We start from the raw sequence: 26085 nt of genomic DNA on the forward strand, positions 1-26085 counted from the left end.
ATGTGTTGAATGAAGAGATGAAAAATGGTCATTGTCTTATTTATCATAGGGAAACTCTAGAAAGAGCCTAAATGTCCAAAAGGTGAATAGTTAAATAAATTATGGCATATCCACAAGACAGGAATTATGTGGCCATCAAAAATGACATTTACACAAGATTTTCAATAATACTGGAAAACTCACAAGAGATTGTGTTAAATGAAATAAGAGTGGAAGCAAAAACCCCAGAAGGAAATATAACCGAATGGCAATGGTTAAGGGTACAATGTGTGATTCCAGAACACATCACTTTTATAATAAAATATAACAATCACTTTTATAATAAAAGTTTTCTTTTTAAAATAAAAGAAAAGTAAGCTTAATTACTTAAACTGAGAACTGGGAGGCACTTAAAAAGTACATCTGGTTTCCTTATAGGTCTTCAAATTCTTTTAAACATTAAAAACATGCTGGTTGGTAGATGTGCAACAACATGCATGAGACCAGTGTGTTTTCTGCCAGGTTATCAAGGAAAAAGATGAGTTCAGTCTTTGATATCTATAGTACTAAGTCTATCTCATCCTATGAATTGATACAATTTTAAATGACATAGGAAAAAGATGGAAAAAATAATTCACATGTAAACATTCACATTTAAAGCACAGCCTTGCTTTTCTAGAAGCAAATCCTTTCCTTGTACTTAATTATGAAGAGTAGAAGTCCTTCCCCAGTTTTGTAAATCTAGCCTATTTTTAACGCATAATATCAACACCAGGTTAATTGCAGACACTTTAGGCAAGACGCAGCAGCAAGCAAAATGTCAACACATCTGACCCCCAAAACCTGCACTTGTTTAGGGGGAAACACAAAAGTAATGCTATGCCATGCAGAGACTGTACCTTGTGTGGCCGTGAAATTAGAAGACGGTGTTGGTGTGACTATCCCAAAATTAAAGCCAGTCCTAGGGAGGGGAAGAAAAGAAGCTAAAAATGAACACGCCCAAGGCACAACATGGCCCTTTTAAAGTACATTTTATAATTCATTCACACAAACTGTTCTCGAGGGACTTACAATCTAGAAGATAAACGTCAACAAAGTGAAAGCACATTATCTCTGAAGCAGCAGAGCCATCGCAAGCTCTCTAAGCGGGGAGAGACAATTTGTGGGTGAGGTAAGAAGGGAGAAGCAGGTGAGAAGACCTTGGAGGAACAGCTGGGCTTTCCACGGGGGAGGCTGGGGTGGGGACCTATTCCAAGGAAAGCAAAGGAGTAGGAGAAATGCACTGGGAATGTTTCTGTGGGGAGAGTGGCCAGAGCAGATGGCCCACCTAGTGAGGAAGACGAGACAGGCTGGAGGACCTCTATGACCCAGACCGAGACCAAAGAGCGCGTCAGGACAGTGCACGCCACAGGGAGGTGACGGACAGCACGGAACAGGAGCCACTGTCTCTGCCGTTCTGACAGAATGCTTAGTTCTGGGCTGGGAAATTTGGTTCAAAAGCTTTTCTTTTCTTTTTTTAAAATTTTGGCCACACCTCGCGGCTTGCGGGATCTCAGTTCCCCAACCAGGGACTGAAGCCGGGCCGTTGGCAGTGAAAGCGCCGAATCCTAACCACTAGACCACCAGGAAACGGCCCTCAAAAGCTTTTCTGACTCTTGTCATCACGTCGTCTCTTTCTGTACATTTTCTTTACACCATGAATGAAGACACCATGGCCAAAGAAGAAAACGCAGCACGAGCTGAGCCAGAGCAGACTATTCACTGTGAGAAAAGTTCAAACAGCAAATTTAGAACTCCACAGCTTTAAAATGTAAGGGGCCAAGCACACCAAATACGGTAAGAAATGGTAAGGTCTGGACTTAGAGTTTTCTTTTTAACCCATCATTGGCTTCGTCAAATGGACCAAGACCACCTAAGAGGATGTGTTAAACATTTCATCACATCAAAAAAGAAAACAATTCTCTTTCTTCTTCCCAAACTTGGTGAAGAAATTTTATCTAATAACGGTAAGCCACTGACCCAATGACCCAAACCTATTCAGGTTATTTTAAAAATGGCAAGAAGACTATCAGTTCACAGAAGTAAAGATTAAAAGATGCAGTAACTCCAGGGCTTCCCTGGTGGTGCAGTGGTTAAGAATCTGCCTGCCAATTCAGGTGACTTGGGTTCGAGCCCTGGTCCGGGAAGATCCCACATGCCGTGGAGCAACTAAGCCCATGTGCCACAACTACTGAGCCTGCAGCCTGTGCTCTAGAGCCGTGAGCCACTACTACTGAGCCCGTGAGCCACAACTACTGAAGACCGCGTGCCTAGAGCCCGTGCTCCGCAATAAGAGAAGCCACCGCTGTGAGAAGCCCGCACACCGCAACAAAGATTAGCCCCTGCTCGCCGCAACTAGAGAAAGCCCGCGCGTAGCAATGAAGACCCAACGCAGCCAAAATTAAATAAATAAAATAAATAAATTTATTAAGGAAAAAAAAAGATGCAGTAACCCCTGGCACTGACCTACTCTTTAAAATTTGCTCCAAACTACCTTTGGGAAGTAGAAAACATAACGATTGACAGTAAAATATATATAATTTCCTCCCCTCAAATTCTATTCTAACCACCTCCTTTCTTTTAAGTGGTTAGGTTGAAGGATGCTCAAGAAACAAATTCACGTCAGGAAAAAGAGATTGTGGTCAATATGATTCCAGTTACAAAAGCATGACCTGGAAGAGCTTAAGAGGCTTTTCTAATGGAACTGAACATGCAACTCTTCACAGTAAAAACAATCTTTGGATGGGTTTTTATCTCAGCCACACAGAGCCTAGCTCCACCCCTGAAGGGGAAGGACGCTTTGGCGACTCTCACAGGTTTCAAGATGAGTGCTTATAGCACAGAGAAAAGGCACTCTCCTTCCAAGGTTAATAAAAGCTCCCTTTGGAATGAGGGTTAGAAGACCCTTTTGTTTTTAAAGATGACTCAACTTGACAAGTATAGCCATCATTACTTTTTAAAAAATGAAACAGAAATGTATGTCCCCACATCTATATAAAACCCAAATTTTCAAATGGCTACTGTCTTGCTCTCTCAGAAGTTGCATATAACGTGACCTCTCAAGGCAGCAAAGCCAATCTAAGCTTCTCACCCAGCCCCCAGACGGTGTCAGAATGAAGACACCTCAGTGTGATAAACGTGATCAACCAGACTCACTATCCAAAGAAAATGGAGCTTATCCTAGAAAACAGAACAAATAGGCAATATGTAATGACACGTCTAAGAACAAATAGGCAATATGTAATGACACACGTCTAAGAACAAATAGGCAATATGTAATGACACACGTCTAAACTTGAATCAAAAGGGGAAACACAGTTACATTAGGACGCTAAACTACGGCCACTACTACCGAACGCATCACTGCAGTGCTAAGAACTCTGGCTTCACATAAGTATACCTACAGATTGTAGGATTTGGGGCAGCTATCTGTAAGGTTGCTGGTGATGTCACAAAATTTAGTTCACTACTGACCCTGACGGAGAAAATGAGAAAGACTTGCTGAACTGCCCAACAACAGACGGGGTAGACGTCACAGCTGTCTCTATCTTGGTTGCCACTGGTCCTGAAATTATGGAAAAAAATGAGAACGTTACAAAAAACCAGTTAGAGTCACCATTTTAGTTTAATTCTCTGTGGCAGCGAATGTGTGGTGCCGTGTGGAGCGCAGCCCCAGGTCACGCACTTTCTATGACAAGTCGGTGGCCGCAGCGCTGCCTAAGTCATGCTGCCTCAAGGTCTCTGAACTTGCTCTCTGGCTCAGTCACTGTCAATTCCAAACCAGGACATGCCACACTTGCCCCTTTGCAGGAAAGAGGTCAAAATAGCTGGAGTGCAGTTCAAATTTAAGGCTTTAAAAGTAGCTTTTACAATTACCGAAAAGTAATATATACCAAAGGAAAAACAAAATTCCAAAGAGAAACAGGATAACTTAATATCTCTGAGTAGTGACTTCATGGCTATTTGCTTTCTCTCTGCATTTCTGTATTTTCCATAGACTTTTTGTATTTAAATAATAGTTCTTTTTTTTTTAATTACAGAGGTAACATATGATTGCTGTAATATAGAGAAGTATAGAGAGTTAAAAGTGCAATCCATCATCCTTCCCACATTCAATATACTGTAACTACTTATTAATAATCTGGGGTATTACCTACAATCTTTCCCCTATCGCTCTACTTTTAAAAGGAGGACAGGAATGGGGGAATTACATTTAAAAAGCCCAAATCAGGGCTTCCCTGGTGGCGCAGTGGTTGAGAGTCCGCCTGCCGATGCAGGGGACACGGGTTCGTGCCCCAGTCCGGGAAGATCCCACATGCCGTGGAGCGGCTGGGCCCGTGAGCCATGGCCACTGAGCCTGCGCGTCCGGAGCCTGTGCTCCGCAACGGGAGAGGCCACAACAGTGAAAGGCCCGCATACCGCAAAAAAAATAAAATAAAAAAAAGCCCAAATCAAACCAAACCAAACAATAAGAAAATGCACCTCCCTTTAAGTAAGTATGGGATAAATATTTGTAAAATTATCTAACAAACCACTATAATACAATGTGATGTGTACAAGGCTGTCCAAGGCAGCCTGACTTATAATCTTGAAAAGTTAAAAACAATCTAAACTATCTGCAGAGTACTATTAAAACTTAACAGGGTACAACTACACAGTGAAGTCTTAGGCTACCATTAAAATGAGTGAGGTAGAGTTGTATCAGATCTGGAAAGATGAACACGATATTTACTTTAGGGGGGGCGGGGAAACAGATTACATATCAATATATACAGGATATGACTATTTTTGTTTAAAAGAACAATACACATCAAACCCCAAGAGATACACATCAAATCGCTGAGCGCTGTTATCTCTGGAACAGGGAGCTTACAGGGCAGCTTTCGTTTTCTACATTATATAGCTCTACACCATAGACTTTTTGTGCACTTGTAATAGTTCTATGATCAGTAAAACAATGAAGGTATTTCCATTATTAAGTAATAAGGGAATTATTCTACAGAAGTTTCAGAAATGCATTTTTTTTTTAAAGAAAGTTTTTGCAAACTCTTAAATAGTACTTTTCAGGGAAATTTTCCTACTTAAGAAAAGTCTGTTTCCAGAAAGTGAGGACAGAAGGAAACACACAGCAAGGACAGAGAATATTTCACAATCATCACTGAATGGTGAATCCTAGAAATCTCCTTGCAAGTCATGCTAACTGCCTAGACATGCACAAAACAAAGCCCCTTAGATGTCCTTGATTCTTAACTTCAGGAGTGACAAAAAACTCTCCAATAAAATCCTTGAAAGGGGTTAAGATACATAATCTTTCAAAAATTTTTTCTCAAATATTAGCTAGAAATGGAAGCAAATTTCTTAATTTGAATCCTAAATGATTCAAAAGTCTTCGACAAATTCCACTGAAATTTCCCTTCTAACATAAAGTTTTAGCTGCTAGTTAAGAAGTGCTATACACCTTCTCATGGAAGGCTTATATGATAAAAACTGTGCTCCTCCATTAATCTGAATTCTAGAATACAACTTGGGCTTACACAATAATGGTTTTCTTCTGAGTGCAAGGAATACTTCTGAAGATAAACCCAATATCCAATGAGAAAGATTTGACTACAGAGAAGTTGGGATGATGGTATGATTGTGTAGAGATTACGGAAAGCAGGCTGCTAAAGTGTGAAGTTCAGCATCTCGAACAGAATTTATTAGCTTGAAGACCCACTGGAGAGCATGAATCAGAATAAAAGCTAGAGTCCAGAGCATGGTGAGAACGCTGGACTGCGGGCAGCACAGTCTAGCATTTTCTGGGCCGTAGCAGAAAGTAACACATGTCAAATGAAGCGGACTCTAACACAGGGTCAACAAAAGGGGCTGCTGAGGAAGAGCCCACATTAAACTAGGCACTACATGTAAGCACACTTCTATGTCAAGTGGGCTAGGGCGGCGTGGATGCCTGGTCAGAGCACTTTATGGTGACTGTAAAAACTAATTTTGGTTAAGAGTAATTACGCCTGAGTGACTGCTGGGAGCATGTGAAGCCACAGTCTTTTAATACTGAATTTGATCTACTCTGAGGTCTTAAATTGTAACAGATCCATTTTACTTTCTGTGTTTTACCAGCTTTTGAACTGTCCTCGTAAACCCAGAGAGTTTTTCTTTCCTTTGTAGTAGAAGAAGTAGAGTTCAGTGCTCTGATCCACTCCTCTCTAAACTGATTATCCAGCAAGGCAGGTGCTCCTTTTTAGGAAAAACATTTAAAGGCAGGCTTTCTCCTATTGCTCTCATATTTCAGAAGTCTGCAGAGCTGCTGAAGGGCTCACTAATTTCCTGGATATTCTACATCAACTGAGGCTTTTCAAATATGTCTTTACTGTACGTGATTTCACATCAAGCTGCCTTTGTGATCCACACAATAAACTCTACTGTGGAGCATATCTTTCACCTTTATTTTCACTAAAACAAAAGTGCAAACTTACCTGAAGCTTTATCACCAGATGACAATTGACTGGACGCTGGTGTGGGCCCAGACGGCTTTAAGGCGTTTATCAGAGATCCCTATAACAGGAGCAAGACATTTATGTGAAACCGCAAACGAGCCTTTGGAATAAAGGAACATGTAAAATGATAACATAATTTAAAATAAGCAAGCACAAACACTTTGATTTAGTTTAATTTTGTTTTTTCTGTTTCAATTTAAGTCAGTATTTTTAAATGCTTACCACATGTAAGATCGTATCAGAGATGGGAATATTCCACAAGCACCAAGAAAACAGAGTCAGGCCTGTTTAGCTGGTGGCTATTTCCTCAGTGCCTAACACAAGACTTGGCACGTAAAAGGCACTGGGATATTTGATACACAAATGAAGGAAGAAGTTAATGAATGAAATAGGTCCTGGCTCTCAACAAAACTTATAATAAGGTTAGAAAGCAAAACTGTTCAACTTATCCACCTCCAGTCAATGTTCCTTTCCTCTTGGCAAGGCAAGAGGATTTGTGCCTTACCATGTGTCCTCCAAGGTGAACATGGAAACCTCCAGAAGAAAGACCAAATGCTAACCGCTTAAGTGTCATGTTAAGTCACGGCAAGCTAAGGAGTAGACAGTCACGTCTGAGAACTCACAATAGGCAAGTTCTGATGTTCAATCTCAAACACAATCTACCATTATTTCTAGAGACAGAGATGAGTAGCAGAGCAACCAGGTTTCTTAGGGAAAGTCTCCGAGAGAGCTTGGTCTACCTTTCACCATCTCCTATGATTTTCTTCTGGATTGCATAACTGTTTATAATATAACCTATCTTTGTAAGAGACAGTGTTTATCAGGCAACAGCCTGAAAGTAGACATAACACACATCACTTAAGATGCAAGGTCTGAAAAACAGGGATTGCAAGAGAAAGCAAGAGAACCTATCCCCTGGATGCTGACACGGGAAGGTACAACGAACAAAGCAGTGGACAGGAAGAAGTTGGAAGACTTGGGTTCCATCATTTAATAAAAACCGTGGAAGCCTGCGTTAGTCACTTGAGCCCCGGCTTCTTCATTAGTGAAACACAGCTGAACACCTGTCTTGTCTATATGGTTGTTGTATGGGTTAACTAAGACAATGTTAAAAGAAAGTAAATTTCAACTCCATACAGATACCCCATATACAAATACAGAATTATGACCCAAGATTACTAGGTGCAGGATGTCACATGGCCTACAAAGACAGTATCAGGTCCTAACTGATCTACCAGGTCAAGACTGGCATAAACTGTGGGGAAAGGATCACAGGCCTTTGTCAGACTTACAGTTCCTTTAAACAACATGAAGACCTAGTACAGCACTGTCTTCAGTTACAAAGACGGTCACTGCAGGTCACGTTAGCAAAGCCCAAAGCAGCACGTTACCTGCTTAGCTTGGTGAGCAGACGCTGGGGTCAACATCGGGTGAGGTGTTTTGGCTGCAGAGTACGGCACTGAAGAACTGAAAAACACAAAGCATATGCTCAAGAGAAAGGCATGACTGGGTGTAAATCACATTCATCCCCGAGCCAACCTTCTGTCCAAAACAGCATCAATTTGGGGGTAGAATATAGATGTCTGGGACCCTAATCAAAGTCATTTGACATTTTTCGGATTGCAGACTGAATTCTTTAAATGACATTTGGGTCTTTAGCATAAAAGTCAAAGCAGCGACCTGTAATCCCAGGAAAAAATTATGAATATTCAGAAGTAGATCCTTTTCTTATCTGGAGACTCAGCCGTCTGCACCTCCTCCCCAACACCCACCGCCATTCCGGACCACGTGGGGACTTCCTGATTCTGTTTTCCAGGCCTGAGAAAATGTTCAACAGGATCTATGGGATGTATATGATCTGGCTCAAAGAAGAGACCTCAGCTTCTCACAGCAACCAGCCCTGGGAGCCCAGTGCTCACGATGTCAGCACACAAGAGTCAAACATACCACGGTTCCGTCCCCGACCTGCACTTCTGCTATGGTATGAAAAGTGCATCCAGTGTGTGTAGAAAGAGTTCTCACCATCTTTTGTTACCCCTGCACACAGTAAGCAGGGAACTGTTATTTCAATAATTACTTAGTATTAATATGTGATGGAAAAAAATCACCTGTTTAACGCAAAGCTCTATTCTTGGCTCCTGGGAGCAATTCTTTCCATCAATCTATCTGTCCTCAGCGCAGAGCTACTTTGACTAGTATGCATAGGAATAGCAATTATAGGACCTGGTTTTATTTTTCAGAACTCTCATTTAGGGAGAATTAATAATTTTCCATTGAAAGATTAACTTGGAAGAGGAAAGACAAAAATAAGCCCATGCCTCATAGAAAAAAATTATCAAACATTTTAATAATCTTACAGTCACCTCAGGATACTCTCCTGGAATAATACAGGAACCTTCCCAAACAAACTTTATTAGATTCAGAGAGAAGAAAAAAGGCAGTTATTTTCAATGAAACAGAACCTCTTTATTTTCCTACTGAAGAGAGAAGGAGCTGTAAGTGTGTGCCTCTCTGAAGAGACACACCCCTGTTCCCCTGAGACGCTCCACCAAACAGGTGCGCAGGGACACTGCTCCCTCATCTGCTGACTCTCCAACGAGAAAAGGAATGTGTGAGTGAGATGCCGGGGCTGAGAAATCCCTGGGCGGACACAGCAGACTTAGGTGGAAAAATGGCTGCAGCTCAGGTGAGTCACGAGGGCAATGAAAATCTTGCACGCTTTCTTAAAGATAAGCAAAAAATAAACTACAAATAAAAAGAAAAGCAGCAGTTCATCCAATTTTAGAACATTTTTTGCACCCTAAACTTAGTTATGACATGACGGTAAATTAAATCATGCATGAAGCAGACTGAGTGTAATTATTGTTCTATTTACTTGTGATAATGCTATAAATCTCTTGGGTGTCCTAAATCCCCAAACACACAAAATTAGGATTCACAGGACTTACACACCGGGCCATATGACAACCCGCAGAGAAATGCTGCTCAGTGCCATCAGCTAACAAACCTACTGGCTAATCGGACCCACGGCGATCCAAGAGCACAAACAGGAAAGACAGTGTCCCACCAAACAAACGTGTTCAGAGACCTGTGCGGGACTGTGAACCACAACAGTGGAAATCAACAGCTAGCAATGTTCAAGAGAAGATGGAAATGCTAAACTTGGAACTGTCCTATTTTGGAGGACTGTACTCTACTTTCTAGCAGTATGGACCTGAAAAGAGATCACTGGAAATCCATTTGAAATGTTCTGTTCCACAGCTGAAAGCAGAAGCCAAAGGACCACAGGCAGAAAATGGCACTGTCACATATATTTACTACATGAGTCTACAAATGACATTTATACTACTGCCAACACTAGGGCACTGCTTTAGAAAGGAGGAATGGAGTTACACAGGTCACTAAGAGTAGTAAAATTAGGTTCTTGGAGAAAAACAACTGCAACCGAACTTAAGTTCTCCGACTTTCCATTACCCAGACCATCCTGATAAAAGTTAATACACAAGTGGAGGTGAACATATCAAGTATGATAAACATCAAAAAATGTCACAACAAACCTCGTTCAAACACTGCCTTGAACACAGGAAAGCCATTTTTTGGTCTTTTTGCCACACCCTATCAGCACTGCCTGCTGACATAGGCAGGCTAATGCACACATTCTAGGGCTGTGTACTCTACACACAATGATAAAATTGAGTTAAGATTGTGAAGCATTAAGATGTTGCCTAGGCCCTTTCTTAGTGGTCCCTTAAACTTTAATGAACTTTAACAAGGCAAATATTCATACTATTGTTGTGAAAGGGGCCAACTACTCATTCTTCTACCTATTTCAACATTTTAAAGAGCTTAAAAAACAACAGACCTGGTTATGTTTTATTTTGGTAAGTCTGATTCATTATCATGTACATCTTTTTATAAATTCACATATGACACAGTGGATCTAAACTGTGAAAGCTGCTAAAGTTAACTATTTAATGAACTATGAATTTTTTGTAATTATTTAAAGGGGAAGCAAGTAAGGGGACAGGACTACTTAACAAGAGCAACTGAAGAAATAAATCAGGAGAGAAAAAGAAAATAATAGAAGATACTGAAAACAAAACCTCTCAGTTCATTTTTTCACCTATCAGACTGTAGTAATCGTAAAGTTTGATAATCTTGGCAAAGATATGGGGAACCAGATTGTCACACACTGCTTGTGGGAAGGAGAAATTGGTATAAGCTCTACTGAGAGAAAGTTGACAACAATTGTAAGAATTATATGTATGTATATACACTCACATATATGGATATCTCCTTTGCCTCAGCAGTCCTACAACTGAGAATTTATCCAACAGATATGGCTGCAAGCATGCAAAATTATCTAAGTGTCAAATTGTTTTAGCATTGTTGGTAACAACATAAGAAGCACATCCCTGAATATTAGTCAGTAGAGGAAAAAAAAAGCTATCAGTTCACTTTTAGGCGTTTCTTATGTCTTGTTACCACCAACTACTGTGCCCTATTGGTAAATTTTATGTCTCTGAAGACTCAAAGGCTTTCCAAAATATCATCTAAAAGTCTGCTAAATCAAACTGTAGTTTTTGCACACATGTCTAGGTGCCAAGTAACTTAAATAATGCAAGTTGGAACTGTATTAGAGCTTTAAAAAAGACCTATATTAAATATGAAAACAGGATTGTTAAGAATTTATAATGACATGGAAAAATGTTAACAATTAAGTTTATTTGCCCACACCATGCAGCTTGCGGTATCTCAGTTCCCTGACCAGGGATTGAACTGGGCCACAGCAGTCAAAATGAGGAATCCTAGCCACTAGAGCACCAGGGAACTCCCTCCAAATTTTACTTTAAAAAACTAAATTTTCATGGAATAAAGATGAAGACACATGCAAACAGTGATTAAACATTTGTAGTGGGAATAAAGGTAATTTAAATTTTGTTCTTTTTTAACTATCTGAGATTTTCATACTATCTACAATGAACATTTGTAGTAAGAAAAATAAAAGAATGAAAGTTTTTTTTAAGGTTATGGTAATTACTATAGTTATTATTTTTAAAGTGGGGCAACATCTTTAAGTCAGTGAAGGAAAAAAACTGTCAACCTAAAATTCCTTACTTAGGAAAAATATCTTTCAAAAATAAAGATGAAATAAAGACTCTGGAATACACACAAAAGATGGAAGAATTCAGATCTAAACCTGAAGAAATGTTAAAGAAGTCCCTGAGCAGAAGGAAAATCATACCAGATGGAAACCTGGGACTGAACAAAGGAATGAAGAACACCGGAAATGATAACTATATGCGAAAAGAAAAGATATTTTTCTTCTAATTTAGTTCTGTTTAAAAGATAATCAACTATTTATAAAAACATATCATGGGATTTATAACATAGGTAGAAGGAAAATATACAACAATAGCACAAAGGTGGGGAGGGGAGAAATAGAAGAATACTGTTATAGATTCTTTTACTATATTTTAACAGTATAATCACACTTGAAGATAGACTGTGATAAGTTAAAGATGTGTACTATAAACCCTAATGCAACTACTTAAATAACACACAGAGGTATAGCTAATAAGCCAATGAAAAAGATAAGAGAATCATGAAAATATCACTAAATCCAAAAGGCAGAAAAAGAGGAAAATGGAACACAGAACAAATGGGACAGACAGAAAACAAATAGCAATATAACAGATTAAAACCCAAACATGTTAATAATCACATTAAATGTAAATGACCTAAGTACTCCAATTAAAAGTCACAGACTGTCAGATTGGATAAAAAAAAAAAGATCCAACTACATGCTGTCTACAAGAAACCCATTTTAAATATAAAGACACAAGATAGGTCTAAAATAGAAGGAAGGATAAAAAAGCTATACCACACTAGCACTAAACAAAGAAAGCTGGACTGGCTACATTAACATAGGAGAAAGTAGATTTCAGAGCAATTAATCTTACAAGGGAGAAAGAGAGTTATTTTGTAATGACAAACTGGGTCATTTCTTCAAGCGTATGTAACAATCCTAAACATTTATGTAACTAATAACAGAACTTCAACATGAAGCAAAAACTGATAGAACTGTAAGGAAAATAAATCCACAACTATAGTTGAAAATACCAACACCATTCTCATTAATTGATGGAACAAGCAGACAGAAAATTATCACTATCAACCACCTTAACTTAATTGACATTTATGGCACACTCCAACCAACAAGAGTAGAATACATGTTCTCTTCAAGTGCACACAGAACATTTACCAAGATGATGGATATTCTAGGTCAGGGACTGGCAAACTACAGACTAAAGACCAGCTGCCTGTTTTTGTAAATAAAGTTTTACTGTAACAAAGCCCATGCCCATTCATTTACAGTTTGTCTACAGCTGCGTTCAGGCTGCAATGGCAGAGTTGAGTAGTTGAGACAGAGACTATATGTCCCACAAACTTAAAATATTTACTATATGGCCCTTAAAAAAAAACCCTTGCTGATCCCAGTTATGGGCCATAAAAGAAGTCTGAATAAATCTAAAGAATTCAAGTCATACAAAGGATGTTCTCTGACCACAATAATTAAATTGAGAATCAATAACAAAAAGATATTTAGAAAATGTCCAGTTATTTAGAAACTATATAACACACTTCAAAATAATCCATAAGTATAAAAAAAAAGTATTTTGAACTGAATGAAAATGAAAAATAACATATACAAAATCTGTGAGATGTAGCCAAAGCAATTCTTAGAGGGAAATTTATAGCACTAAAATGCCTGTATTAGAAAAGAACAGTCTCAAATCAATGACATTAGCTTCTACCTTAAGAAACTAGAAAAAAGAGTAAATAAAACCCAAAGTAAGCAGGAAAATGAAATAATAAAGACCAAGTAAAAAAGTAATAGGAAAAAAAATCAATGAAACCAAAAGCTGGTTTCTTTGAGATCAATAAAATTGATAAACCTCTAGCTAGACTGATGAGGTAAAAAAAGACACAAATTACCACTAACAGGAAAGAGGGAACTGAAATCATGAATTCTATCCACATTAAAAGGATGACAATCAGTGACTATTACAAAAAATGTCATGCCAATAAATTTGACAACTCAAATGAAATGAACATATTTCTTGGAAGACACAAACTACCAAAGTTCACTCAAGAAGTGGATAAGCTGAATAGTCCTATATCTACTAAAGAAACTGAAATTTCCAAGCCAAAATGACTTCAGTGGTGAATTCTACCAAACACTTAAGGATGAAATAATAACAAATCTATATAAACTCTTCCACGAAACTGAAAAGGAACACTCCCCAACTCATTCTGTAAGGCCAGCATTACTCTGATAACAGAATGAAACAAAGATATTACAAAAAAACAAAATCTACAGACCAACATCGCTCATTAAGACATGAAAAAATTCTTAACAAAATTTTAGCAAATTGAATCCAACCATATATTAAAAAAAAAGGACAATACATCATTACCAACAATTGGTTTAACATTAGAAAACCGATCAATCGGGCTTCCCTGGTGGCACAGTGGTTGAGAGTCTGCCTGCCGACGCAGGGGACACGGGTTCGTGCCCCGGTCAGGGAGGATCCCACATGCCCCAGAGCGGCCGGGCCTGTGCATCTGGAGCCTGTGCTCCGCTGCGGGAGAGGCCACAGCAGTGAGAGGCCCGCATACCGCAAAAAAAAAAAAGACAAGAAAGAAAACTGATCAATCTGACAAGGGCACCAAGACAATTCAAAAGGGGAAAAGAAAAGAGTCTTTTCCGCAAATGGTGCTGGGACAACTGAATACCCACATGCAAAAGAAAGATGTTGGACCACAAAGTCACACTATTTACAAAAATTAACTCAAAACAGATCAAAGACCTAAATGTGGGAGCTCAAACAATAAAACTTAGAAGAAAACACAGGAGTAAATCTTTATGATCTTGGATTAAGCAATGGTTTCTTAAACACATACCTATATGTAAGACACCTACAGCACAAGCAACAAAAGAAAAACATAAACTGAATTTTATCAAAATTAAAAATTTTGTTGTTCCAAAGGACACTATCAAGGAAGTGAAAACTATGCAAAGAATCGGAAAACATATTCACAAATCATGTATCTGATAAGGGACTTGAATCTAGATTACATAAAGAATATGACGCCTCAACAATTAAGATAAATAACGCAATTAAAAAACAGGCAAAGGATCTAATAGACATGTCTCTAAAGAAGATACAAATGGCCAATAAGCACATGAATAGACTCCCAATTATCATTCATTAGTCATAAGGGAAATGCATATCAAAACCACAAGGAGATACCATGTAACACCCATTAGGATAGCTATAATCAAAAAGGTGGACAATAACAAATATTAGTGAGGATGTGGAGAAATTGGAACCTCATACATTGCTAATGGGAATGTAAAATGGTGCAGCTGCTTTGGAAAACAGTTTGAACTACGTTTAGCTCAAAAAGCTAAATGCAGAATTACCATATGATCTAGCAATTCCACTCCTAAAACATTACCCCCTGAAAGCAAGGACTCCAACAGATACTTGTACAAGAAGAGGCGAAACACCCAAGTGTCAACTTACAGATGAACGGATAAGTAAAATAGGACATATGCATACAATGGAATATTATTCAGCCATAGAAGGAATGAAATTCTGACATACGCTACAACATACATAAATCTCGAAAATTTGAGCAAAATAAGCCAGACACAAAAGGACAAATACTGTATGCTTCTACTTATATGATGTACCTAGAACAGACAAACTCTTAGAGACAGAAAGTAGAATAAAGGCTACCAGACACTAGAGGGAAGGGGGAGTAAAGAGTTACTATTTAATGGCTACAGTTTCTGTGTGAGATAATGAAAAAGTTCTGGAAACAGATAGTGGTGAAGGTTACACAACACTGTAAATGTACTTAATGTCACTGTACACTTAAAAATGGTTAAATTAATAAATTTTGTTATACATATATTTTACAATTAAAAAAAAAAAAGCTTCCTAACTGTTCTCCCTGTTTCTACCATTCCTCACTCCAGTCCTTTTCATCTATTCTCAATATAAGAACCAGAAGCTTCCTGCTAAAACCATAGGTCAAGAGAACTATCTGCATTTATCAAAGCTCATAGAGTTTTACACTAAAAAAAAGGTGAATTTTACTGTGTGTTAATTACGCCCCAATATTTTATTTTATTTTTTTTTGCGGTACGCGGGCCTCTCACTGTTGTGGCCTCTCCTGTTGCAGAGCACAGGCTCCAGACACACAGGCTCAGCGGCCATGGCTCAAGGGCCCAGCCGCTCTGCGGCACGTGGGATCTTCCTGGACCAGGGCACGAACCCATGTCCCCTGCATCGGCAGGCGGACTCTCAACCACTGCGCCACCAGGGAAACCCACACCCTAATATTTTAAAAAACTGCTAAATGCTTTTAATAAAGGAAACATAAATCCGATCAGTTTGCTCAACATCCATTGGTCAGCCAGGTCCTGACCAAGGCTTACTAGATGTTACAAGACCTGTATCCCGGGCCCCGGCCCTGCTATCCCTCTCCCTCCAGCCACCAGTGGCTGTCTGGCTCCTTCCTGAACCTGCCAGACATGCTCTCACTACAGGCCTGGTGCTTGGGGCTTTCTTCCTTAGGATATTCATGCGACCTGCTCTCTGGTCTTTGGTCTTTATTCAAATGTTAAGTGTCAAAAGACACTGCAAGGCAAAATATTACATAAGACGGGAGAATCCAGCTTAATGGTGAAAGAAATACGGTCTGATATTTCTGAGATATTTTAGTCATTAGCCATGTATGAATAGCACCTTCCTTGTTCCTATTTAAAATTGCAACCCATGTCCAGACAACAGTCCCTAAACCCCTTCTCTGCTTTAATTTTCTCCATCATACCTATCACCACCTAAAATACTATATATTTTACGTACCATTTGTCTCTCTGTGACAAGGGCAGGGTTTGGGGGTTTTTGGGAATATGTTTTGTTAACTGCTTTATCCCTGGCACCTAGAACAGTGTGTGGCATACAGGAAATGCTCATAAAGTATTTGTAGAAAGAAAGAATAAACGAATGCCAAAATTCCTGAAAGTAATGATCTATCCGGTGTGCTTTGGAAAAAAACCCAACCAACCAAAAATCCCACCGTATTTCTAACCTCATTCAGCCCTGCTTTCTTCATCCTCCATTTCCTGCCAGGTCTCTAGACATACTGGCCTTCTTTTACCTTCACCTCAAACATGCTCTGTCCTTTCCCAGGTCTGGGCTTTTACACATCCTGCACCCTCTGTTTATAACAATCTTCTCTCTACTCTGCCTGGCAGCTTCTGGTCACTGCTCAACTTTCAGCTAAAACACCTTTTCCTTCCCAACCTCCTCATCAGCCCCAGATTCAACCAGATGGCCTCACTGTGTGCCTTCTTAGCACCTTGTACATCTCCTTCATCCAACTCATTACACTGCAGTTAGAGAACTGTCGATGTAATGGGTCGTTTAGTGGCTGTCTTCTTGCTAAGATCTAAGTGCTGGGAAAGCGGGGATCTGGTATGTCTTACTCACGACTGGATCCCAAATACCCAGGGTGTTATCATGCTCATGGCAGACACCCCTTAGGAACCTGCTGAATCAAGTGACTGAGCACTGGAGAGGAGTCTAGATAGCCATGGGTTTGCTCCAGATAAACCCTCTTCCTGAAAACAGGAGGTGAATATAAGGGATGAGGCCAATGAACATAAGACATACCAACGGCAGCAATGTGTAAACTCATCTTTTTTGTTTGTTTGCTTTTGTTTTAAAATTTTTATTGGAGTACGGTTGATTTACAATGTTGTGTTAGTTTCAGGTGTAGAGCAAAGTGAATCGGTTATACATACCCATATATCCACTCCTCTTTTTTATTAGATTCTTTTCCCATATAGGTCATTACAGAGTATTGAGTAGAGTTCCCTGTGCTATACAGCAGGTTCTTATTTAGTTATCTATTTTATATATAGTAGTGTGTATATCTTAGTCCTAGTCTCCCAATTTATCACTCCCCCCCTTATCCCCTCGTAACCATAAGTTTGTTTTCTACTTCCATGACTCTACTTCTGTCTTAAGTTCATTTGTACGCTTTTTTTAAGAAGTCCACATATAAGTGATATCATATGATATTTGCCTTTCTGTGTCTGACTTACTTCACTCAGTATGACAATCTCTAGGTCCACCCACGTTGCTGCAAATGGCATTATTTTGTTCTTTTTTATGGCTCAGTAATATCCCATTGTATATATGTACCCCATCTGCTTTATCCATTCCTCTGTCGACGGACATTTAGGTTGCTTCCGTGTCTTGGCTATTGTAAACAGTGCTTCAATGAACACTGGGATGCATGTATCTTTTTGAATTATGGTTTTCTCCGGGTATATGCCCAGCAGTGGGATTGCTGGGTCACATGGTAGTTCTGTTTTTAGTTTTTTAAGGAGCCTCCATACTGTTCTCCATAGTGACTGTAACCAATTTACATTCCCACCCACAGTGTAGGACAGTTTCCTTTTCTGCACACCCTCTCCAGCATTTATTGTTTGTAGATTTTTTTTTTTTTTTGCGGTATGTGGGCCTCTCACTGTTGTGGCCTCTCCCGTTGCGGAGCACAGGCTCCGGATGGCAGGCTCATCGGCCATGGCTCACGGGCCCAGCCGCTCCGCGGCATGTGGGATCCTCCCGGACCGGGGCACGAACCCGTGTCCCCTGCATCGGCAGGCGGACTCCCAACCACTGTGCCACCAGGGAAGCCCTGCCCTGTAGATTTTTTGATGATGGCCCTCCTGACCGTGTGGGGTGATACCTCACTGTAGTTTTGATTTGCAAGAAATGTGTAAGCTCATCTTATAATAAATCTCTTTAAGATATTACTCAGAAAAAGTTAAATGCAAAATTAAATATTTAAAATACACTTACCAAACTACTGCTTAAGAGAATCTGAGAGTAATTTTATAATGAATGTAATTCCCTCTCAAGCTTTCTTATTGGGGGAGGTGGTAAATACCAATTTCCACTTGTCAATTATGCTTAGATTCACCTATTATTCAACAAGTGGTTATTAAAAAGGAACTGCATTCCAGGCACCACTCTGGGCTTACGAGTTAAATAACTGCACCACAGTCCACATTCTGTGGGGAAAGGAAGAGATTTTCTTTGATTCCTTTTTAAGTTTTGTGTCTATTTTTCTTAAGTCAGAAAAAAGGGCAAACTCAGCACTGCTCCTTTAACAAAGCCCTTATCAATGATTAGCTCAGATGAACCCTGGAGGGAAACAAAGCCTGAGATAAGATAAAGGAAATCACCAATAGGTGCTTCTCACACATGGTTAACAGCTAAAATATCTCAGAAATACCAGACCATATTTCTTTCACCATTAAGCTGGATTTTCCTGTCTTATGTAATATTCTGCCTTGCAGTGGCTTTTCTTTGCCTACCCTACACTAGGAATCTGGCTATAATTCCCAAACTCTAATGCATAGTTCTTTCCCTTGAGAAGTTGACAACGACCACAAATGCCATCTTGGTCGAAACAGCATACCAAAGCTTCAAGGTCACTACAAGATAGGAAAGCGAGTAGGCTTGTTTTTGGCTGTTAGTATGGCCCTGAGATAACTAAGAAATTCCTGGCAGTGTTGATAAATGGACCAATGTGGAAAAAAGAGGCCAGTGGCCTAGTGCAGCAGGGCCACTTGATAAAGCCAAAACAGAACAGTGAGCAGACCTGGGGGCAGGGGAGTAGGAGAGAGCTAATGTAAACTGGAAAAAACACAGGGTCTGTGGCTGTTCATCTCACCACTGGACTAGTAATGGGCACCAGACTCTAAATGCCTGAATGACACTGGTTCTCACGATCCCTACATTCAGACTGAGGAAACGGCCCTCAACTCTTCCTTCTTCAGCCACGCTGAAGAGCTCCTGGCTACAAATACACAGAGCAACAGGGCACAAGCATATTCTATGAACCGTGCTGCCCAGAACAGTGACACGGAGTCAATACCTTGAATTCTAAACACAGACTCAGACTTAAGAAAAGTCAGCTCTGGCAGCAATGATCTGGCCCTCAGATATGGCAGGAAGTCAAGCTAGAAGTCTCCAAACAGAGCTGGTGCCTTTTAAAAGATTGTTTTTTCATACAAAAGGTATGAGAAACCTGAAAGAACAGGAATGCCTGGAGACAGGAAGGAAGGGAGGAGAGACGGTCAATTTCAAGATCATCACTGGGTTTTCAGAATCAACAGTCTGCATTAGAGTCGAACTGCCAACTCAGGAGCCCCAAGAGTATTAAAAAACAAAAAAAATCAAAAATCAAACCCTATACCTTACCTGACTTAGTAACTGTAATGTGTATCATATGTAGACTTACACGACAAACAGCATACTGAGTATATATCACCAAGACTTTGAAGGTTTATGAGGCAACTGCTACTGCCAGTTGAAGAGGACAATCTCCTGAAAACCCAACTGTGTACCCAAGATTAGCTGTCCACTCCACCCCTCTTATAACCTAAATTTCTGCAGGAAAAATAGGCACACTCTGACAATGGCAATGCTGCCCCCTGCAGGCAGTTCACCACTATTACAGAATAATTCACGGGCTTAAACACACTGAAAAGTAGTAACATACCCCATCGCTGCAGAGGGGGCTGTAGGATTATTCTTCAATTCCTGCACATTTACCACTTGAGGGACATTCTTCAAAGTTGATTCGGTCAAAGTACTGACAGCTATTTAAATAGAGAAGAGAAAGGCACATTAATTGCAGTAAAGGATCAAAAATTCTAGCCAGGTATAATGAATCACTAGGACACAAACTCAAGCAGAATGCACTTACTATATAAAGGAAATCTAGGTCGTCCTGCAGCACTGTGCTCAGCGGAGCATCTGGCCTACTCCACTCAGAAAAGTTACTTGGTGAAGCTTCATGCAATTTAAGCAAATGTACTAGTTTAGAAACAAGGAATTCCCTAGCCAGCTTTTATACAGTAGAGCTGAGATACCCGCCATATTGTTGGCTCGCCCTGGAAAAGGGCAGAAGGAGCTAGAGGATTAGTAGTGCTAGGACTAAGGGCTTCTGCCATCCATCATGCATTCATTCATTCAACCACTCTTTCGCATGAGCTTATTATTGTCGGACTCAGGTGCTGGGAATACAAAAAAAGGTCTAAAACATAGTTCCTTGTCTAAAGAAGCTCATGCCTTAGTGAGACAGACACGATGAATAAAATGTGAAAAATGAGGCCAAGAGGCCTGAATTAAGGAATGGTAACAGGGATTGACTTGACACCTACTTATCTATCTTAGGCTTGTCAGCTTTCATATCTCCTTTTTTGTGTCTTATAATTTAAAGCTGTGGCCCAAGACAATGATATTTCATAATTAACTATTAAGAAGGCCTAAGCAAAGCTCTTAGATCTCTTCCAACTATACTTTGGGCAAAGTTGAAAGCTGTAGCCCAGGTAGGACGGTGGGTCCATGGCAGCTCACTTCACTCCCTTGTTCAGAGAGGTAACCAGGGGACATCTTGCCCATGACCGCATGTATTTCATCCTTCACATTCAGAGGTGCCTACACCTTAGACATATTTGCTTCCAAAATGATAATAGACATCACACCACCTCCTGCTGAGAGTGGAATAATCCTAAATCCTGACAGATTTAAGTTTATAAATAACCAACTCAATCAGCTTTATTTGGGGCCTGTTCAGCACAATGCTAAGATTCTGCTTGGTCCAACAAATATTTAAAACATCAAAGGTTTCTTATTTTTTCAGACCGCTCAAAAGTGCCTTAAAAAGTTCTCCGGTTTTTGCTCTTTCATTTCTATTTTAGATGGCTTAATAAGTGTTTTAATATTTGAACTTTTCTTAGAAATCTTTATTATATAATGGTAATTCTTTTTTGTCTAAATAAAACCATCATGTTTTTTTAGTCTTTTAAAATTTTAGTCTAAATTGGTATGTGTTCTAAGCAGTTACAGAACTAAAAAATAATTTTATTCAGCTAAAACAAAAATATTTGATTTATAGCCGAGTTTCTCAACCTTGGCACTATTGACATTTTGGGGCTGGATAATCCTTTGTTGTGGGGTTGTCTTGTGCATTTAGGATTTTTTTTGCAGCATTCCTGGCCTCTACCCACTAAATGGCAGCAACACTGCCAACTGTTGGAGGGGAGACGGGTGGGGCAAATAGCCTCTGGCTGAGAACCACTGGCTTGTAAAGACTGATAGCTAGTGATAACTGAGGTCCCGAGGCGAACTACCTATAAATCTTAATGCAGAAAATTACGGATAGCCACAAACCACTGACAAAATGCAAAAGCTGATTAGCTTCTTAGAGTTTTCATCTGTCAAGTTTCCATCTTAAATTTGCAGTCTTAAGAAAAAGCTGTACTACAATACAAAGAACACAGGGTTGGAGTCTGGGTTTTGTTACGTATTGGTCAGCTGCCCTTCACCTCTCCAAACCTTACATTACTCAAAAGCAAAATGGGCATACTTATACCCACCTCAGAGGGTGGCTGGGATCCTTCAGATACCATCAGACAACTCTAATGTTATTAGGTGATCTAACTGCGAAGATTAATTTTGGGCTTAAAGCAGACATTATTCCAAAGTAGGGATTAACAACGCCATCAAAAAACCCCACTGATCTCCCACTTAACTGAATGTGGCAGATAATACTGCCCCTTCAAAGGAAAGTTCCCGACTAAGTCTCTGCCTTCGCAGAGCTCTCTCCCCCAAAAGGTGAGAGACCTGTCACATCAGCCTTGTCTTCTGAAGGGCAGCAAAGAGAGCCCGCCATTTCTTGGCACCTGTGTCCTGGCCTGGGGCTCAGACAGCTCACCATCAGCCCCTGCACAGATGTTTTTACCTGGAGACTGACTGGCCATCTGCCGTCTCAGGGCTGCTGCAGCGGCCGCCTGGGGAGCAGAGATGGGGTGGGAAGGGCCAGGGGCGCCATGCTTCACGGTTTTTGTTGCAAGCATTGTGCTATCAGCCCCTTGGGGAATAATTTTGCTAGCAGGTGCAGACACTGAGGAAAAAAGATAAATTAAGTGAGAGAATGGGTCAGAGAAGAAGAAAATACAAAAATTAAAATGGTAAATTCTCCATGTGTGGTTGCACGGAAAATGTTAAGATTAAAAATCCTTAAGCATTAACACAGGAAAGTACTGGCAACCTGACAGGCTGGCACTTTTACCTTTCAAAGATGCTGCAGGCAATTTGCCTGCCTACTTCTATTAGTGAAAATACTTCACATGATCATTTCCTCTGACACTGAGCAAGATATAACTTTTGTGCCAAAGCAGAGCAATGTCCTGCTCTCCTCTCATAAAATCTCTCCATTCTGGTACCTCATGCCCGGCTTTGTCCTCTTAGAAGTCACTGCAATACAAAGTCCTGATGCTCTGAAATAAGGTGTGACAGAACAACACAGGTCACATCCGCGAGCCAACACAGACAATGAGCATTCTGGCTGGTGAACTCTGAGGCACACCATGGCTACAATGGAGGAGCTGAAAGGAGGTGGGACGTGAAAGGCACAAGTTGTGCTCCACAGTAAAGCAGTAACTGTGAACCTTGCAGGGTATCCTCTTGCTCAGGTCCTACCAACCACTTTCAAGGGGAACACACCTCTTGAATCTGTCCTGTAATTTCTAGAATATTAACAGAAATGGGCTGGAACCCATGACTTATGGGTGCGATAATATAAAACCCAGTTACAGGAGTTAGAGATCTCTTAGGGAAAAAAAGATCATTTCCTGTCTCACTGTTTACTTACCTGAAGTCCCCATCACACCTGGTGAACCATGAATCAGGTGAGATTTAGCAAAAGGAGTCGCCTGGGGCAAAAGACTGGGCTGGATGGAAGGCGTCCGAACCACAGGAGCATGCCGGGGAACCTGGACCACTGCTTCGTCATCCTTACAGGATGCCCGTGTGTCTTCACCTTCCAGAGACTGGGAAATGGATGACGTTGAGCTGACTTCATCCAAGTCTTCATAATACCTCTGAGACAGGAAAGCTGACCGGGACAGGCTGGCTACAAAGCCCAAAACAAAACACAACTTAGACAATTCAAGTCCAAAAGACAATTCAAGTCCAAAAGCTATGTAATTTTCACTGCCGCTAGAGAAATATCCAATTTATAAATTGACTTAATTATTACTTATTTTATGTGGAAGCAGCTGCTGCTGAATGCGAACAAAGATACTTTTTGCTCAAATGGGCTTTACAAAACCGAGCTGTGTAGGACAAGAACATTTTGACTGTTAAACAAAAAAAATGATGTGAGGTGAGAGAGGGGATGCATGCTGGTGTAAAAGCAGGAAGTTCACAGGCAATAACACGGTCTCAGAAAAGCAACAGACAAGCTTCCAGAGCAGAGTAAACAGTCGCAGTGCTGCCACTGCCTTCCAACAATAAACTTCTGAGAACAGGCCTAACGCAAACTGGAAAAGACATCATGTCCTCAATGCTGAGGGTCTCAAACACTGCCACGTAAATCTAATCATTCTTCTGAATCAATTAGGTTAAAACAAAAAAATCACTGAAATCGAAGATTGATTTTCACCTTCCCTGTTTTTTTCCTTCCATAAACTATGGGGTAATATGCCATGTTACTTTCTACCGTCAATTTCAGAAGTCATGTTACTGTCTGTATATTGGAAAAAACCCAAAATCAAACAAAAAACAGCCCTCTCTCCTCCTCAAGTTATGTTAAAGTATTGCTAATATTTACTGACTTTTTTGCCCTATAGGCACATCACTCTGCAAGATTTTATTTGTCATAATGGAACCGGAACATAAATAAATGCAAGTGAAAACCAACGCTGTGTGCTGGCGCCGCTGCTGCTGCACCAGCCATGCGTGGCTATTTACATTAAAAGTAACGTAAAGTAAATCAATGAAAACTTGGAATCCTAAGTTGCACCAGCCCCCTCTGAAGTGCTCAAGAGCCACAGCTTAACTGCTATACTGGAGAGCACAGACCCAGAACATCGTCACCACTGCAGGAAGTCCTACGGGACAGCACTGTACCAAAGTGTTCTGATGCAGGTCAGTGTGCAGCAGGGTCACTTAGCAAGTCCCTCCATAACCACCAGCACCACCAGTAAAACTGCAGTTAACATTTATTGAGAACTCACCTGGTACCAGGTACTGCTCAAAGCATCTAAATTAGAAATTCCTGTTATCTGACTTTATGGTTATAGAAAGGCTGAGTAATTTGCCCAAGGTCACGAAGTTGGTAGGTGGTAGAGCCGGAATTCAAACTTGGCGTGTATCCGACTCGAAAGACCATGTTCTTAACAATACTCTGTTATATATAAAATACCCTGTGCTAGGTAGAATTTTGACCCCATGACCCTTGCCCCCAGTGCCACACCCATGGTTATGTTCTGTTAGATGGTTATATTACACGGCCAAAGGGATTTTGCAGACACGATTAAGGTTACTAACCAGTTGACCTTAGAACAGAGAGGTTAGCCTGGATTTTCCAGGTGGGCCCAGTGTAGAATCTCAAGAGCCCTTAAAGGTAGAGAAAAGAAGCACAAGAGGAAGCAGAGAGAGGTGGCAGAAGTGGGGGCACAGAAGCATTCAATGCGCTGTTGCTGGACTGCAGAGGAAGGGGGCCGGGGGCACATGCAAAGCAAATGAGGACCTCAGTCTTATAGCTGCAAGGAACCGAATTCTGCCAACAACTCAGAAGCAGGATCTTCCCCAGAGCCTTTAGATGAGAGCTCAGACCAGCCAACACTGATTTCAGCCTGTGAGCCCCGAGCAGAGGACCCAGCAGGGCCATGCTGCGCCTGGACTTCTGACACACACAACTGTGAGATTATAAACAGGTGGTGTTATAGGCCACTACATTTGTGATAATTTGTTACACGGCATCCACAGAAAACTAATATAAACCCCACACTCTCTTAGGGCCACACTGCTCTCACTGATTTCTCTAAAATCCCACTTCCTGAGAGTTAATAGCAACAAGAGATGACTCAGACTCATCACCTTCAGGAACTGGATAGAAAACGGAAATAACTTTCACTCCCAAGGTCTGATACCACCTGGGGGTGCTCTCAGTTTCCTTCCTTCATCTTTCTGATGCCATTCATTGGATTTGGGTGGAGGGACACCCATCAACTGAAAAATGCAATGGCCATGCTCACTTGCAGAGGCCAGGAGCCTGGTCTGCTCAACTGTCCCAATGATGCTGCCTCCGCAGCTGACACATGCTGCTTCCTGCTGTGATCAAGGCTGCAGCTACCTTCCTGGCACTAGAAAGGGGGCCCCACCGAAACCTAAAGAATCTTACTCTGCTTAAATGCTAGCTCAGATCAGTACAGGCAGAAAGCCACATTAACAGGAAGAAGAAGGGGTAGAACTCATGATCATGTCAGTAGACGCAGCAAACCTCATTATCTTACGAGGAACTACAGAAAGTGTTCCCTTTGAGATAAAGGCAAGGATGCCCACTCACCCCTTTTATTGGACTTTGCATTGGAGGTCCTAGCCAGTGAAATAAGGTAAGAAAATTA

At 40.6% G+C, this 26085-nt stretch overlaps 1 protein-coding gene across 4 annotated transcripts in view; it reads right to left on the reverse strand.

Moving 5' to 3' along the window:
* NUP214 (nucleoporin 214) overlaps positions 1-26085 on the reverse strand; it is a 100976-nt gene that overhangs the window by 31846 nt on the left and 43045 nt on the right. For all 4 annotated transcript variants that reach the window (XM_060013955.1, XM_060013957.1, XM_060013956.1 and 1 more), the window contains exons 22-28: positions 23328-23588; positions 22416-22577; positions 20169-20268; positions 7901-7976; positions 6489-6567; positions 3493-3583; positions 879-940 (exon numbers count right to left, since the gene is read on the reverse strand). In XM_060013955.1, coding sequence (XP_059869938.1) covers positions 879-940; positions 3493-3583; positions 6489-6567; positions 7901-7976; positions 20169-20268; positions 22416-22577; positions 23328-23588 — 831 coding nt within the window. The remainder of the gene's footprint in view (positions 1-878; positions 941-3492; positions 3584-6488; positions 6568-7900; positions 7977-20168; positions 20269-22415; positions 22578-23327; positions 23589-26085) is intronic.

This window comes from Delphinus delphis, chromosome 6 (assembly GCF_949987515.2).
Source record: "Delphinus delphis chromosome 6, mDelDel1.2, whole genome shotgun sequence".
Classification (NCBI taxonomy): Eukaryota; Metazoa; Chordata; class Mammalia; order Artiodactyla; family Delphinidae; genus Delphinus; species Delphinus delphis.